Source organism: Mus musculus, chromosome 17, assembly GCF_000001635.26.
Source record: "Mus musculus strain C57BL/6J chromosome 17, GRCm38.p6 C57BL/6J".
Lineage (NCBI taxonomy): Eukaryota > Metazoa > Chordata > Mammalia > Rodentia > Muridae > Mus > Mus musculus.
This window is the reverse complement of record NC_000083.6, coordinates 15,395,780-15,409,179: the sequence shown is the minus strand read 5'-3', so window position 1 is coordinate 15,409,179 and position 13,400 is coordinate 15,395,780. Positions and strand designations below refer to the sequence as shown.

At 43.8% G+C, this 13,400-nt stretch overlaps 1 protein-coding gene across 3 annotated transcripts in view; it reads right to left on the bottom strand.

Annotated features, from left to right (window-relative positions):
* Positions 1-12,978, bottom strand: part of Fam120b (family with sequence similarity 120, member B) — a 37,380-nt gene extending 24,402 nt beyond the window's left edge. Inside the window, exons 1-4 of one of the 3 annotated variants that reach the window (NR_033586.1) lie at positions 12,620-12,978; positions 4,783-7,435; positions 3,245-3,425; positions 1,482-1,583 (exon numbers count right to left, since the gene is read on the bottom strand). Coding sequence is in view for 2 of the 3 variants with exons in the window: in NM_001357822.1 (NP_001344751.1) it covers positions 1,482-1,583; positions 3,245-3,425; positions 6,051-7,418 (1,651 nt within the window). In the remaining variant the exon portion in view is untranslated. The remainder of the gene's footprint in view (positions 1-1,481; positions 1,584-3,244; positions 3,426-4,782; positions 7,436-12,619) is intronic. The other 2 variants (NM_001357822.1, NM_024203.3) reach the window with 2 other exon arrangements.
* Between the last annotated feature and the right edge of the window lie 422 nt (positions 12,979-13,400).

The following is a 13,400-nucleotide window of genomic DNA, read 5'->3' as shown; positions in this document are numbered from 1 at the left end:
TGAGCTGGGATGCGATTCCTTTCCTGTCTCCTTGTTGGCCAACATTTAATTCCTCCTCCTTCCTTCCTTTGGTCTGCTCGATCCTTTCGGAACTCCCTCTTGATTTTCTTCCCGTTTGAGACCATGTCTCTTTATGCAGCCCAGGCTGGCCTTAGACTGGGGCCCTTCCTCCTCTTGGGGTACTGAGCTCACAGGCATGCCCATCACCTCCAACTCTCCTTCCTAATTTTTAAGGGATCTCTTTTTTACTTTTTTCCCTGTAGTCCTCTATTTCCCTGTACTTTGCTGAAAACACCTAATTTCTTTTTTTCTTTTTTTTTTTTTTTATTTAGGGAAAGCAAAAAGGGAAAGGCCTTCAGAGAACTATAGAGATGACCCCTCAAAGTATAGTCTTGGGAGGCCCCCTGAAAAGTGAAGCACCATGAGGCAGCCAGTGAACGCTACCTTTGAAGAAAAGGAAAACTGACATCTGACATGGAGACAAGACGCTCCAGGCTACGACACAGCATCTTTACGTTTTTCCTGATGACGACAGGTAAGGATGGCTGAAAGGGTCTCTCTGAGTCACATGCTCTGTGAGGAGAACACCTTCAAAGGCATACCTCAGGTAGCCACCTCCCCCAACCTGAAGTCCGACCTCCTAAGTTCCCAATAATATTGTCAAATCATGACTCTATCAATGGCCTAAGCCATCGATTAGGCCAGAGCCTTAATGGCTACCTGAGCAGGAGGGCATGAGCTCAGTCCTCCAGAACCCCCCACCCCCACCCCAAAGCCAGAGGCAACGGCATACATCTGCAATCCCAGGGCTGGGGGCATGGAGACTGGGCAGTCTCTATCGCTCACTGGTCAGCAGGTCTAGTCAAATCAGTGAGTTCCAAGTTCAGTGAGAGACTCTGTCTTTAAAAAGTAGAGTCAACACGGACTTAGGGAGATCCTCAATGTTGTTACGGATGGTAAGGTGATCCTCTGCTTACCCCCATCCCTGCCTATGGAGGCTTTCAGGGCACAGGAATTAAAAGGAACATCAGCCAACATGTGTAGTGGCTTGAATATGCTTGGCCTGTGGAAAGTGGCACTATCAGGAGGCCTGGTTGAAGAAAGTATGTCACTGTGAGGGTGGGCTTTCATGTCACCTATGTCCCTATGCTCAAGCTCTATCCAGTATGGAAGAGGGCCTTCTCCTGGCTGCCTTCAGAGGCAGTCTCCTTCTGGCTGCCTTCGGATCAAGGTGTAGAACTCTTGGCTCATCCAGCATCATGTCTCCCTGGATGCTGCCATGCTTCCTGCCGTGATGATAATGGACTAAACCTCTGAAAGTATAAGCCAGCCACAACTGAAGGGGCTGCCTTGGTCATGGTCTCTTTTCACAGCAATGAAACTCTAACTAAAACAACATGTAATTCTGCAAACGGAAAGTCATATAATGTATTCTTTCTTGAGCTGACATTCTAAAATGGATAGCTTAAAGCTCTACATACCTTGAACGGTCATCTGCAGAGGCCTAACTAGGTCTGGGTGCTTCAGGGAGTTACCGGGGTACACAAACCACTCCTTGACCACTGGGCCAGTGCTGGCTCCATCTGTGTGAAGACAATGGGTCAGTAAGTACAGGTGGAACACAAAGTCCTTGCACACCATTGGCCTTGTGACTTTTCCTCTCACTCCAGGGATGAACACAACCATGCCAACAGCAGCTGCTGCATTTTCCAGGCCACACTGCTTTGTGAAAAGAGGTAAACAACAAAAACAGAAAACCCAGGGTCAGCTGAAATTTTACAGTAATTCTCACCAAACACACAGAACAACTTTCATTTTTAAAAGTCTAATGTTAAGTTTTATAAGTGGCTTCAAATACTGAGTTCAAGACCAGAAGGAATGAGCTGGAGAGATGAGTTGGTGGTTAAAAGGACTTGTTCTTACAGAGGACCTGGGTTCAATTCCCAGCACTCAAATGGCCACTCCCAAACACCCAAAGCTCCATTTTCAGGGGGACCTGACACCCTCTTCTGACCTCCACAGGCACTAGGTACACACATGGCGCAAAGATATACATGCAAGCAAAACATTCATATATAAAATTGAAATACTTTTTTTAAAGACCAGGAAGGACTGTCATAACCTGGCAGCAGTTCTTACTAAATGTTTTCACCACCGTGGCAAGGGAGAGAAGGAAGCAAAGGGGGAAGACAACGGGGTGTTCACACAGATGTGTTCACACAGATGTGTTCACACAGATGTGTTCACACAGGGCCCTGGGAACAGACATTCACATCACCCTTCCTGACTTCCTACACTGAACAGACCAAGGCTGTCTGTATCTACAGTAACCTCAGTTTGGGGATGGACCCTCCTCAGGGACCTCCCTCCCAGCAATGCATTTACACTTTGAAAACTCTTCCTATTTAGCCTGCACTTGTTTTTCCTAGGACTATTTAAATATGTAAGTCTGTTTATATTTCCGGTTTTGTGTACATATTTCCAGACGATGTTTGGCCTCTTTATGCAGGCAGGGAGAAGAGACATTGATTTCAACTACCTGGGAAGGGGCTGGCATTGGGCAGGAGCAAAGAGCAGTGTTGATTCTAAACCATTATTGCTGGGATGCTCCAATCTGAGAGTAATCCAGGTTTGTTCATTTGGAGGAGCAGGGCATCCCCTAGCTTGCTTGTTGAGGCAGGGTCTCTCTCTGTGGTGCTGGCTGTCCTGACGCTTGCTATGCAGACTAAGCTGGCCTCAAACTCGCAGAGATGGTAATGTTTCATGGCATTAATTTTTTTAAAAAAATTTTATTTTATGTATATGTATATGGGCACACTGTAGCTGAATGGATGGTTGTGAGCCTTCATGTGGTTGTTGGGAATTGAATTTTTAGGACCTCTGCTCACTCCTGTCAACCCACCCCCACCCCCAACCCCCGCTCACTCTGGCCCAAAGATTTATTTATTATTATATATAAGTACACTGTAGCTGTCTTCAGACTCCCCAGAAGAGGGCATCAGATCTCATTACGGATTGTTGTGAGCCACCATGTGGTTGCTGGGATTTGAACTCAGGACCTTCGGAAAAGCAGTCTGTGCCATCTCACCAGCCTAGCATTAACCTTTCATGGTGTTCTCAAGTAGATTTGACAGACAAACAGAACCTGTCGTCTGCTTGTCCTGAGAGAAAGCACTCTCCTTCATGTCTCAGAATCCAGTTCCAGAGAGAACCATCGCTGAATCAGACCAACTGGCCTCCTCACCTTTCCAGTCCCCGAGTAGGAGTGCGTAGACGCGCTGCCGGACTGGGCGGTAGATAAAGGCTTGGCTCGGGAGGGCTTGGTCCAGCTCATCCTCCAGGGTGTTACTGCATTCTATCTCCCCACTGCTCAGAATGTTGTACACTAGGTAGCTTTCTGAGTGGACGTGATGCATCCTGGCAACCTGTTCAAGGATTCAAATGCAACACATTTCTCCTTGAAAAAAAAAACCAAACTTCTGAGTTTTACAGAGAAACGGTCAACACCACTCATCAGTTTAAAATACCCAGACAGGGGACTGTATAGTTCAAACACCTGACATCAAGTGGCATTTATGTTTTGTTTTAGGGCTAACAAGTTCAAACCTTCACTTCATATTACTCTTCTCCTGGGTCCTCCAATCTAGCAATCCTATATTTACCTGTGCAGTACCTTATTATTCTGTCTGCTGGAGGGCTCAGCTCTCCCAACAGGCATATGCTCACCGAGTTCCTTAGATTAGGGCTGTTACAAAGGGCTCCTAACTGAGCTTCCAACTCCACGGCTTTCTAACGTCCCACTTCATTACCCTCTTGGGCTCACCTCAATCATGACTTGCCTGATCTACAAACCTATCCCTCCTTCCCAACCGCATCTGATGATTCTTTGCTCACGAGCCTCAGCCTTTACTTCTACCGAGTGGGCTGTTGTTAGAAGCTGTATTCATGTGCTCAAATTTTCTCCCTCCCTCCCTTTGCTCTTATGTTTCACTGCATCTGGCTTCAGTTATTAGCAAAAGCCATGGTCCAGCATACGCATTTGTTCTCTTCATATCACACAGCAGACACAATTTAAATTTGCTCACTAAATAAGCAGTTTAGATCAAAAGGTCTACAATGATCTTCATTCATGTAGGGTCTTTTTTTTTCTTCTTGAAAAGAACAAATCTCATTATTGTGGGAATAAAGGTTATGCTCTGTCTACAGTATTACTCCAGAATTTTAAATCTAAACTGTCTACCAAAAGGCATTTAAAATGTCATGTTAGGATGACTTAGGCGATCAAATCTTTGGACCTAATTTATATGCACCTATGTAGACCTAATTATACAGACTCATCATTGAGATCGGAGTCTTAATGACCATATTGTTGCTTTCTTTGTAACACACACTTTATTTAAAAAGCCGCCAGATCACAGAGAGGTTTGAACGAGTTAGTACACAGAAAGACTTAAAATGTCTGACTCCCTACATGATCAATAAACAGCAATGGTTGACTCAAGCCTAGTCAGTCACCGGTTCTTCTTACTAGACACATGACATAGGCCTGCTTAGCTGCTAGGGTTTCTTTAAATCAAAGCAAACCTACAACCAGGTTGTTTTTGAGATTATAATATAATTAACATGTTTCTCTCTTCCCTCTTTCAAAAGCCTCCCATACAACCCTCCCAACTCTTTCAAGTATAAGGCCTGTTCTTCCATTAACTGCTACTGGGTGCATATATATATATATTTGCATATACATGCACACTCCTAAATATTGCCTGTTGAGTCCATACTTACATGTATGTTTTCAGGGAGACCATTTGGCACTGAGCAACCAATTGGTGTGCCTTTCCCTTGAAAATGAGAAGCCAGCCTGAATGGTGGTGGTGCACACTTTTAATCTCAGCACTCGGGAGGCAGAGGCAGGCAGATCTCTGTGAGTTCAAGGTTAGTTAGCCTGGTCTATGGAGTAAGTTCCAGGACAGGCAGGGCTACATAGAGAGGCCCTGTCTTAAAAAAACAAAACAAAACAAAACAAACAAAACAAACAAACAAATAAAAAAAACAAAGAAAAGAATGAGAAACACTTTTAATGCAATCTCCAATATAAATGTTCATGGATTTCTCGGTGATATTTTTTAACAGCAAAATTACTTCTAATTTTTTTTGAAAATGTATTTATTTTTTTCATGTGCACAGGTGGAACTGGAGTTACAGAGACTTGTGAGCTGCTACAGGTGCTGGGAATTGAACACAGGTCCTCTGGAAGAGTAGCCAGTGCTTTTAACCACTGAACCATCTTTCCAGCCCCACTTCTAATTTTTAATTCCCTCTTTCACTTCTGACTTTTTTGTTGTTTGGTTTTGTTTTCTGGCCACTCCTGTGGATATCTACCTTATCTGTATGACCAAGATAACAGGACTGTGGATCCGGCTCAAGGGTTAAGCATATGCTTAGCATGAGTGAAGCCATGATGGCAGAGTTAGGCATGACTACAAAAGTACCTATTTCACAGGGCTGTTGTAAGAGTCGACTGAGAAAAAGATAAAGCCCGAGTCTAGTGTGAAACTGCGCTCTTTGATACTTATGTAATGTTAACTTACAGTCGCCCAAGCTCCTAGCATTTACAGCTTTTAGAGTGTGGCTGCACCATATTGTTTCCAGGTTTCCCTCTCCTTGATCCCTAGGCTCCTGCCTGGATAGTTTACCAGTATGCCTCACAGTGACACTAATTTTAATCACTGCATCTGTAGGGTTCCTACAACCCCACATTTGACTTATTCAAAGCAAATGTTGTCCTCCCAAGGGCCTGACTCCATGGGGGAAGCCTTCTCTTTACACTTTAACCCTTAACAGTCTCTCCTAGAATCCTACAGCTCTTTCCCATCCTATTCACAAGGCAGTATCAGATGTACCTATGAAATGGTTTCATAAATCCCTAACTAGACTCAAGAGGTTTCTCGTCTGCATCCTCCTACAGTCCTCTTCTCACGATCAAACCCGTTAGTAGGTACGCTTTCAATCACGACATTGTGGACCGAGGTGGGGGAGGCACAGTCACTTGCCTTTAAGATCTCAGACTCGGAAACCATGGTTACTTGCTTTATTTCAGGTTCCATATCCATGACATCTTCTTGTTTAAATTCAGGGTGTGTACACATGAGTGCTTCTAGGTTAAATTCAGTGTCTATTCCTGAAGGTAATTTTTGCTTGCTCTCTGGGTTTGTATATTGGGAAACTTCTGGCTTGGATTCGGAGTCTGTGCACATGGGAACTTCTTGTTTGGATTCGGGATCTGTGCACATGGAAGCTTCCTGGTTGGGCTCAGGATCCATACACATGGGAACTTCTTGCATGGACTCGGGATTAGTGCACACAGGAACTTCTTGCTTGAATTCAGGATCAATACACATAGGGACTTCTTGCTTGGATTCGGGATTTAAACTCACCATTTGCTGTTTGTCTGTTATCATGCCTTTGGGTTTTTGAACTAACCATGGAGATTTCTGCCCTGGCAAAAGATATGAGGTTACTCCTTTATAAAAGAGAGCTTTGTTTGGCCCCAAGGGTAGCATCTCTTCTATCTTCTTCTCACCTTGATACAAATGAAGAACTTTGGAGATATAGTCTGAGACAGCTAGGATAATATTTCCTTTTTTGCCAGCATTCTCTTTCACAGAAGCATAGGATGACAAGCACTTGTACCGAAAGCTTTCAAACATGCTCTCTGGAGTGATGTCATTGCCAAGCAGACAGGCCAGAAGAGGAAGGTCTGCCACACGGAGGCCCAGGCTCTCACAGAGCTTCTCTCGACAGAGCATGATGGTTTGGAGACTCTCTAGGCAGAGATCGCCAATTGAAAAGTAGGGGCAAGTGTCATAAATTAAGTAGTCAGTGTCTTCCCCAAGGATCCCCAGACAGTTGTGCTGGAGGCCATAAGAAGCCACCTCGTAGTCTGCCTCCTGTAATGAACAGAAAGTCTCCTGGCCCAGTGTCTTCAGGGCGAACCGTGTGAATATGGCCAGCCCAGAGGGAATGAAGAACATGTTTCTGCCTGGCTGGTCTCTTTTTGACTTGATGTAGTGAAAAATCTTGGATATCTCCCGGTTGTTTTTGAGTCTACGCTTTACCCACTCATCTCGCTTCCCCGGCTCCACCATGCCATCAAAGAAGAATATCAACTTGATGCCGGCAGAGGTGAAGGCTGCAACAAAATTTCTCAAAGCACAGTAGTATTCTCTCCACTGGCCGCCGCAGACCCACGACTCTGCTGTGTACCAGTATCGGAGACAGCACATGGCGTCCACCACGATGGTAGGCGTACATCCAGGGTACTTGTTTCGGTGACGCTCTGCCAGCTCGTGGATATTGACTATGGTACATATGTGTGGGCACGTACTCCCCACAAACCCCTGCAAACCTCTTACACCCATAATTGGGTCCTATGAATCTGCAAAATAGAATAAAATAAATCCACGATTAGTAACTATGGCATTATTTCTAGACACTCATCAAAGCAAACACAGACAATATTTAATGTTCTAAAAAAATGTTTGTCACCAAGCTACCTGGCATACAGACTAGGGGTGTTTTCAGTGGAAGACATTTTACGAAGCATATATTAATTTCTACAGTGGGACTTTAACAGAGACAATAGATGGGACAGTAGTCTTTTAAAATTTCACTTACTAGCCAAGGCATTTCTTAGTTAAATACAAAGAGGTAAAGATTTTTATTTTATTTCTTTCTTTGGGGGGAGGGAGGAGGTGGGAGGTGGCACACATACACACTATGGTGCATGTGTGGAAGCCAGAGAATGAGTCATGTATGCAGGTTCTCTCCTTTACCATGTGGGTCCCAGGAGCAGAGCTCAAGCCACTAGACCTGGCAGCAGCCATTGTCACCCACTAAGTCATCTCATCAGCCTGAGCTAAGTTTTTAAATGGGTAATTATCTCCCACCTAGGACTTAAGTAGAAGTTATTTTTAAAATCAAAAATATAGATCGCATATAGAAGCATGGGTAACCTTCAAAATACTAACTTTTTGTTTTTTTGATAGAGTCTCGCCATGTAACTCTGGTTCTAGACCAGGCTAGCCTTGAACTTACAGAACCCACCTGCCTCTTTCTAGTGAGTGGTGGGATTAAGGGAGTATTCTGTCACATCTGGCTTGACTTATTCTTGATAACTAAATGTAGCCAGACACCCTCCCTGCCCCCATGGAAATAAAGAGCATACTGACTTGATGCACATAAAATTCTAGTTCACTGAGAGCAAATCTGCAGTGATAAATGTGGACTAATGAGTGTCATAAATAATAGTAATAATAATAGTAATAATGATAATAATAAAAAGTTACTGTTTTGTAGAAAAGAGGCTGACATGATTTCCCTTTAGATGGGAGCATTATTAAAGTTATAGCCGGGAAGGCAGCTGTAAGCAGCCATATGATGGGACAATGGACTAGGAAAGCGAGCTTCAGGTCCAAACAAGAGGTTCAATAATAGGAAGAGCATGACAGGGTTGCCTGAAGCAAAGAACCAGATTGTTCAGTTTCCAGAAGAGTAAGAGAACTATGGCCTCAAACCATAGACGGTATGATGAGGTCTTACAGGAAGACAGAATTCTTTCCGATTACAAGAAACAAAGGAAGTTTCCGATTGCGATTTTGTGGCTCTGTGTGTATATGTGTATGTGTGTGTATGGGGGGGGTGTTAATTCCATACCATGTGACCTACTCTATTTGCCAGGAATCATAAGCACGAAGGCACCAAATAAAAGTATAATTATTATTCAAGGTTTTCTTGGGATTTGGCATGAGAGGTGAGCTCCTTTCTATGAGACAAAGCATGGGGTGGGTTTGTGGCCTAACAGTGGATACTCCTATAACCATGCTGGTAGATATAGTTAACGTAAATGTTAAAACTTATCAAACTAGGTAAATGTGTCAAGCACACTCAATAAAGGTGTTAAAGAGAGACTGCATTAAAAATGTACTATACTAAATAGTTGCAACATTTGAGATAGTGACTCTATGAAAAACTGAAATATAGATACAAAATAATTGAAGAGTCAGAATTCCGAATGTGGGAAAGTATCACTGAAATTCTTTATTTAGTAAGATGTACTTACCTAAGTCCCTGTACATAAATAAAAATCACTCTTCAGGCAGACAATGTTCATCAATAGTAAAAAGAATTCCAAAAGAAACCTTGCATCTTAATGGTCTATTTTTCCTTTTTTTTTTTTTTTTAAATATGGCATCAACCCACTAAGTCCTTTGATAAAATATTAACAACAACAAATCCTCAATATACAAAAAGCAACATAAAATAATGCCTCTTGAAGACCTAGGAAAGAGAGATTATCTCATCTTTAGAGTGTACTCACTGGTCAGGTGCACACACACACACGGATGCACGCACAAACACACACACACACCTGTGAAACAAACTTTCTGATGTGTAGTAAAAGCCTTAAGCACCATCATACCAACGAAGAAGCTGTAAAAACTCCAGGCTTAATAATAAAAAAAAAAGGCACCCCCACAGGACTATCGTTTTAATTTACTGGTTACTAATAGATACTGGATCCTACTGGTAGAATTTGAAGTTGTCTTTAGCAATTTAGACATCAAAAGTTAGGTGGATGCAAATATAACACATTTTGTGTTAAAATTTAAACGAAGCCTTGCTCATATTATTATTAAATATGATAGACACATACATTGTGTATCATCAAATTGTAATGACAATATTTGGGTTACTGCGGTACTGAGCCTGGTTACATGAATCGACTATCAGGGGATCGATTGATTGGATTCCTGGGTCTGGGTCCCACATTCAGGAAGTTGACACTTTCTGCGGCTGCTCTTGTTTTATAGTGTAGTGTGGGACTCCAACATGCGGGCAAACATTCTGCCACAGACTGACATCTCTACCCTGACAATTTACATTCATCTCTTGAACAGGGTGGGTTTGCCTTAATATGATACAACCCAGTATGGAGAAGGCAGACTTCGTAAAGGGAACCCATGAAGACAAAGGCTAGTCAATACGGACGGATGCGAGCACACAGCTCACAGAGGCTCTGTCAGTCTCTGCCTAGCTCTGGACTAAGCAGGACTCTCGCAGTTTACTGGGGATGGACAGACAAGCGTAAGTCTTACCCACCCAGAGACTCTATTTCTATTCAGTGAAGAAATGACACTTCACCCCCAGCTCTTCCCTGTGTGCTAGGATCCAAGAGACTCGTCCTAATATGATACCAGTAATAGCCACACGGTTCATGCCAGCGATTACAGAAGCCTTCCCCATCACTCCCAACACAGAAAACAACACATGTGTGGACAGACTGACAGGAGCTTCCATTCCTCCTCTGGCCTGGCACAGCATCGGTGTCTTCCATGTTTGAGCTGCTGCCCTCTATTGTCATTAAGATGGGGGCTGTTTTTTTTGTTTTTTTGTTTTTTTTCTGTTTCAAGTATTTTCTACTAAAGCTGCTAAGACACTGGGTTTCTTGATATATTCTTATTTTCCAGGAAGCCAGGCTCAGTATATTGCTTTGGCTTTAGTCAAGTGTTTCTGCTCCTCCCTTCCCCCCATAATGGAAAGCCTGCTGTTTTAACAGAGCAGGGACCAGTTCTTCCTAGCTTTTACCCTGTTAATTTCTCACACTGTGAACCACAAACTACCTCAGAAAAGTGGCATGCACACAACACGTTTAGAAAAGGTGTGGGGACTTGTGACATTAGAAGACATCCGGTATCAAAAGGGTCTTCAATTGCTAGATATCCACAACACCCAATTCCTTCCTGGAAAGAAAACGGAACCTCATAAGGTTCAGGAAGTCCCCCAAACTTATAACATTCATAAGGACCTGCCCCAAAATTACAAACGCAGTAACTGCTCAGGAAAGGAGGCTCTCCAAATAGCCTGGGGGGCCTGCGAGTTTGTGAAGAGAGCTTCATGGATGCAGTTTTCTTGAGTTCTTATTCATGCTAGAGTGGGCTTTCAGTTACCCATGTTCCCATAAAGAACTTCAATAAACATACTGGTTTGCTAAGCTAGACTTAGTTGGAATCTATTTTTTTTATTTTGTTTTGTTTTTTGTTTCTTGGTCTGCTGTCAGTGGTCTACCTGAGGTGAACAGGCATTTCTTTATGCTTCCTGAGGCATCATCTATCACATAGCACACAACTAGTACATTCTCAATCAATCAATCAATCAATCACCAAAAGACAGCTGTGGATATTAAGTTATTATTGTTTTTCTTTATTGCTAAAAGCATGTAATGAAGTTCTTTGTTCCCTAAAGGAGTTATTACAAGATGACTGAAAAAAAAAAAACCAACATACAAATAAATTAGGAATTTTACAGCTAGACAACAGGTTAAGTCTTAATAGGCATATAAGAAGTAAATAGATGCTGAGACAAGGAAACTCTCCAAATAGCTCACTCCTACTCCTACAACATAGTCGTCCTTGTAGGCTGCTCAAAATACAGCCTGAGAGCTCTGAGAATTCCAAGCAGTAGGGTGGGCTTTTCTACCCTGAAATGTCTCCCATACGCTAGGATCAATGCTTATTTGGAAAAAATAAATGAATAAAACCAGGGGCAGATGGATGTATTAAGTGAGATCAAGAACCAATTCACAGTTTATAGACTCCCATTATAGCCAGAGAGAGCGATGGAGAGAAATAATGCCTAACAATAAAATTAAAACTATTTATACTTGGTATTAAGTTCTGTAGCAACAATTGATAGCATTATGTGGAATGCATCCTTCTTACCAAGGTGGAGTCAACTCAGAAAGTAAATGAAATTAGTTTAGTATCTGCAACACAGAAGTTACAATGCTCTACCCAATGACCAGGCCTTTCTTTCAAATACCAAGCACACCTTGAAGATGGTGGAAATGGGGAGGGGAAAACTGGGACAAGAACACTTGCAAAGCAGCAACATAAGATAAATAGCAAGTTGTAAAGGCTCTATAATTATGAACAGAGGGGTGTTGTATTCACAGTACACTGAAATCAAGGACTCCGAAGCCAAAGCTTGGATTCGTGAACTTTTCATTATCAGTTCCATAAATATATCCAGACTCCAGTTCAGAGATAAGAGTAGAGTCTTTGAGTGTGGAAAATAAATGATTTCAAATGCTCTCCACGTAAGTTTTTTGGGGGGGGCCAAAGGTGTTCACAGATATAAACGTCTGGAAGACTGGCTGAACAGATATTTTTTTTAAACTGGGAGGTGCTATAGTCAAGGTGGGGGCAAGAGAAATAACGCATCAGTTGCTGGTGCCTTTCAAAAACAGGTAAAGAAAAAAGTAGCCAGGCGTTCGTACACTAACCTAATGTCAGTCGAGGTCAGGAGCTATCCTCTAATGGATGGGAGATAGGGAAAATGATGAGAGACATTGGACGTGGGTAACAGCAAGTCCCTAAGGTGGAAAGATCTGAGAGCATATGTAGGCCGAAATCAAACGGATGGTCCCCTCCCCAGAGGAACTCAACACAGCTGAGGCCCAGCCCCTTCGCCTCTCCATCACTTAAGGTCCTACAACCTCCCAACCTGGTTTCCAGTTACCAGTTCTTCCCTCCCCAGCCGCTACCAGAGTCTGAGAGTCTACCTCGCTGGTCCTCAGTGTCCTGCAGCTGGGCTCAGGAAGAGTCTCCACCCCGCTCCACCTGCAAGTGGATGGCTGCCTCTCCCCTCCACCCAGGGAGGAACAGCCAGGACGCAGAGAAGCCAGGATGCGGAGGGGCGTGGCCACGGCGAGGATAGTGGACTTGATGCTGGAAGGAGTCTGGGGTAGGGAGATGCGACAGCAGAGATCCAGGGCCGATTCCCCAGCCTGGCCTACCCAAAGCTCAGCAGTGGCCGCAGACTGCGTCAACCAGATTTCAGACCCACAGTCTACGGCGTGCTCACTTCCGCTTCCGTTATTGAACTTCCGCCCGGAGAAGTGTCTGGTTAGACAAAGTGAAGCTTGTGCTTATATAACTGGAAGTAAAGGACGAAGAGACGAAAGGGATGTAGTACGCAAGCGCTAGAGCGGGAGGCGAAGTGGGTGGCACCCAGGAAGAAGGAAGCTTTAACCCGTTGCCTAGCAACCGGGGAATAGCCTAGGACGCCTGCACGCCGCTGGATAGCCGGACTGGGAAAAGTGTGTTTGTCCCATAGGCTAAGTCTTCAGGCTGAGTGGCAGCCTGCACTAGCACTGGGTGCCTTGCTCCGGTAATGCACGCACACAGGCTGCAGCGGATAGTCACTGGAAACCCTTTTAAATGCCACAGACCACAGCTTGCAACCACGCAGAGTATGGGAAGCTGCGAGGATCCTGGTTTGGTCTTGAATCCCCTTAGGAGTACCAGTACTGAAAGGCGGCACAGCTTGGACAAGGAGCATCA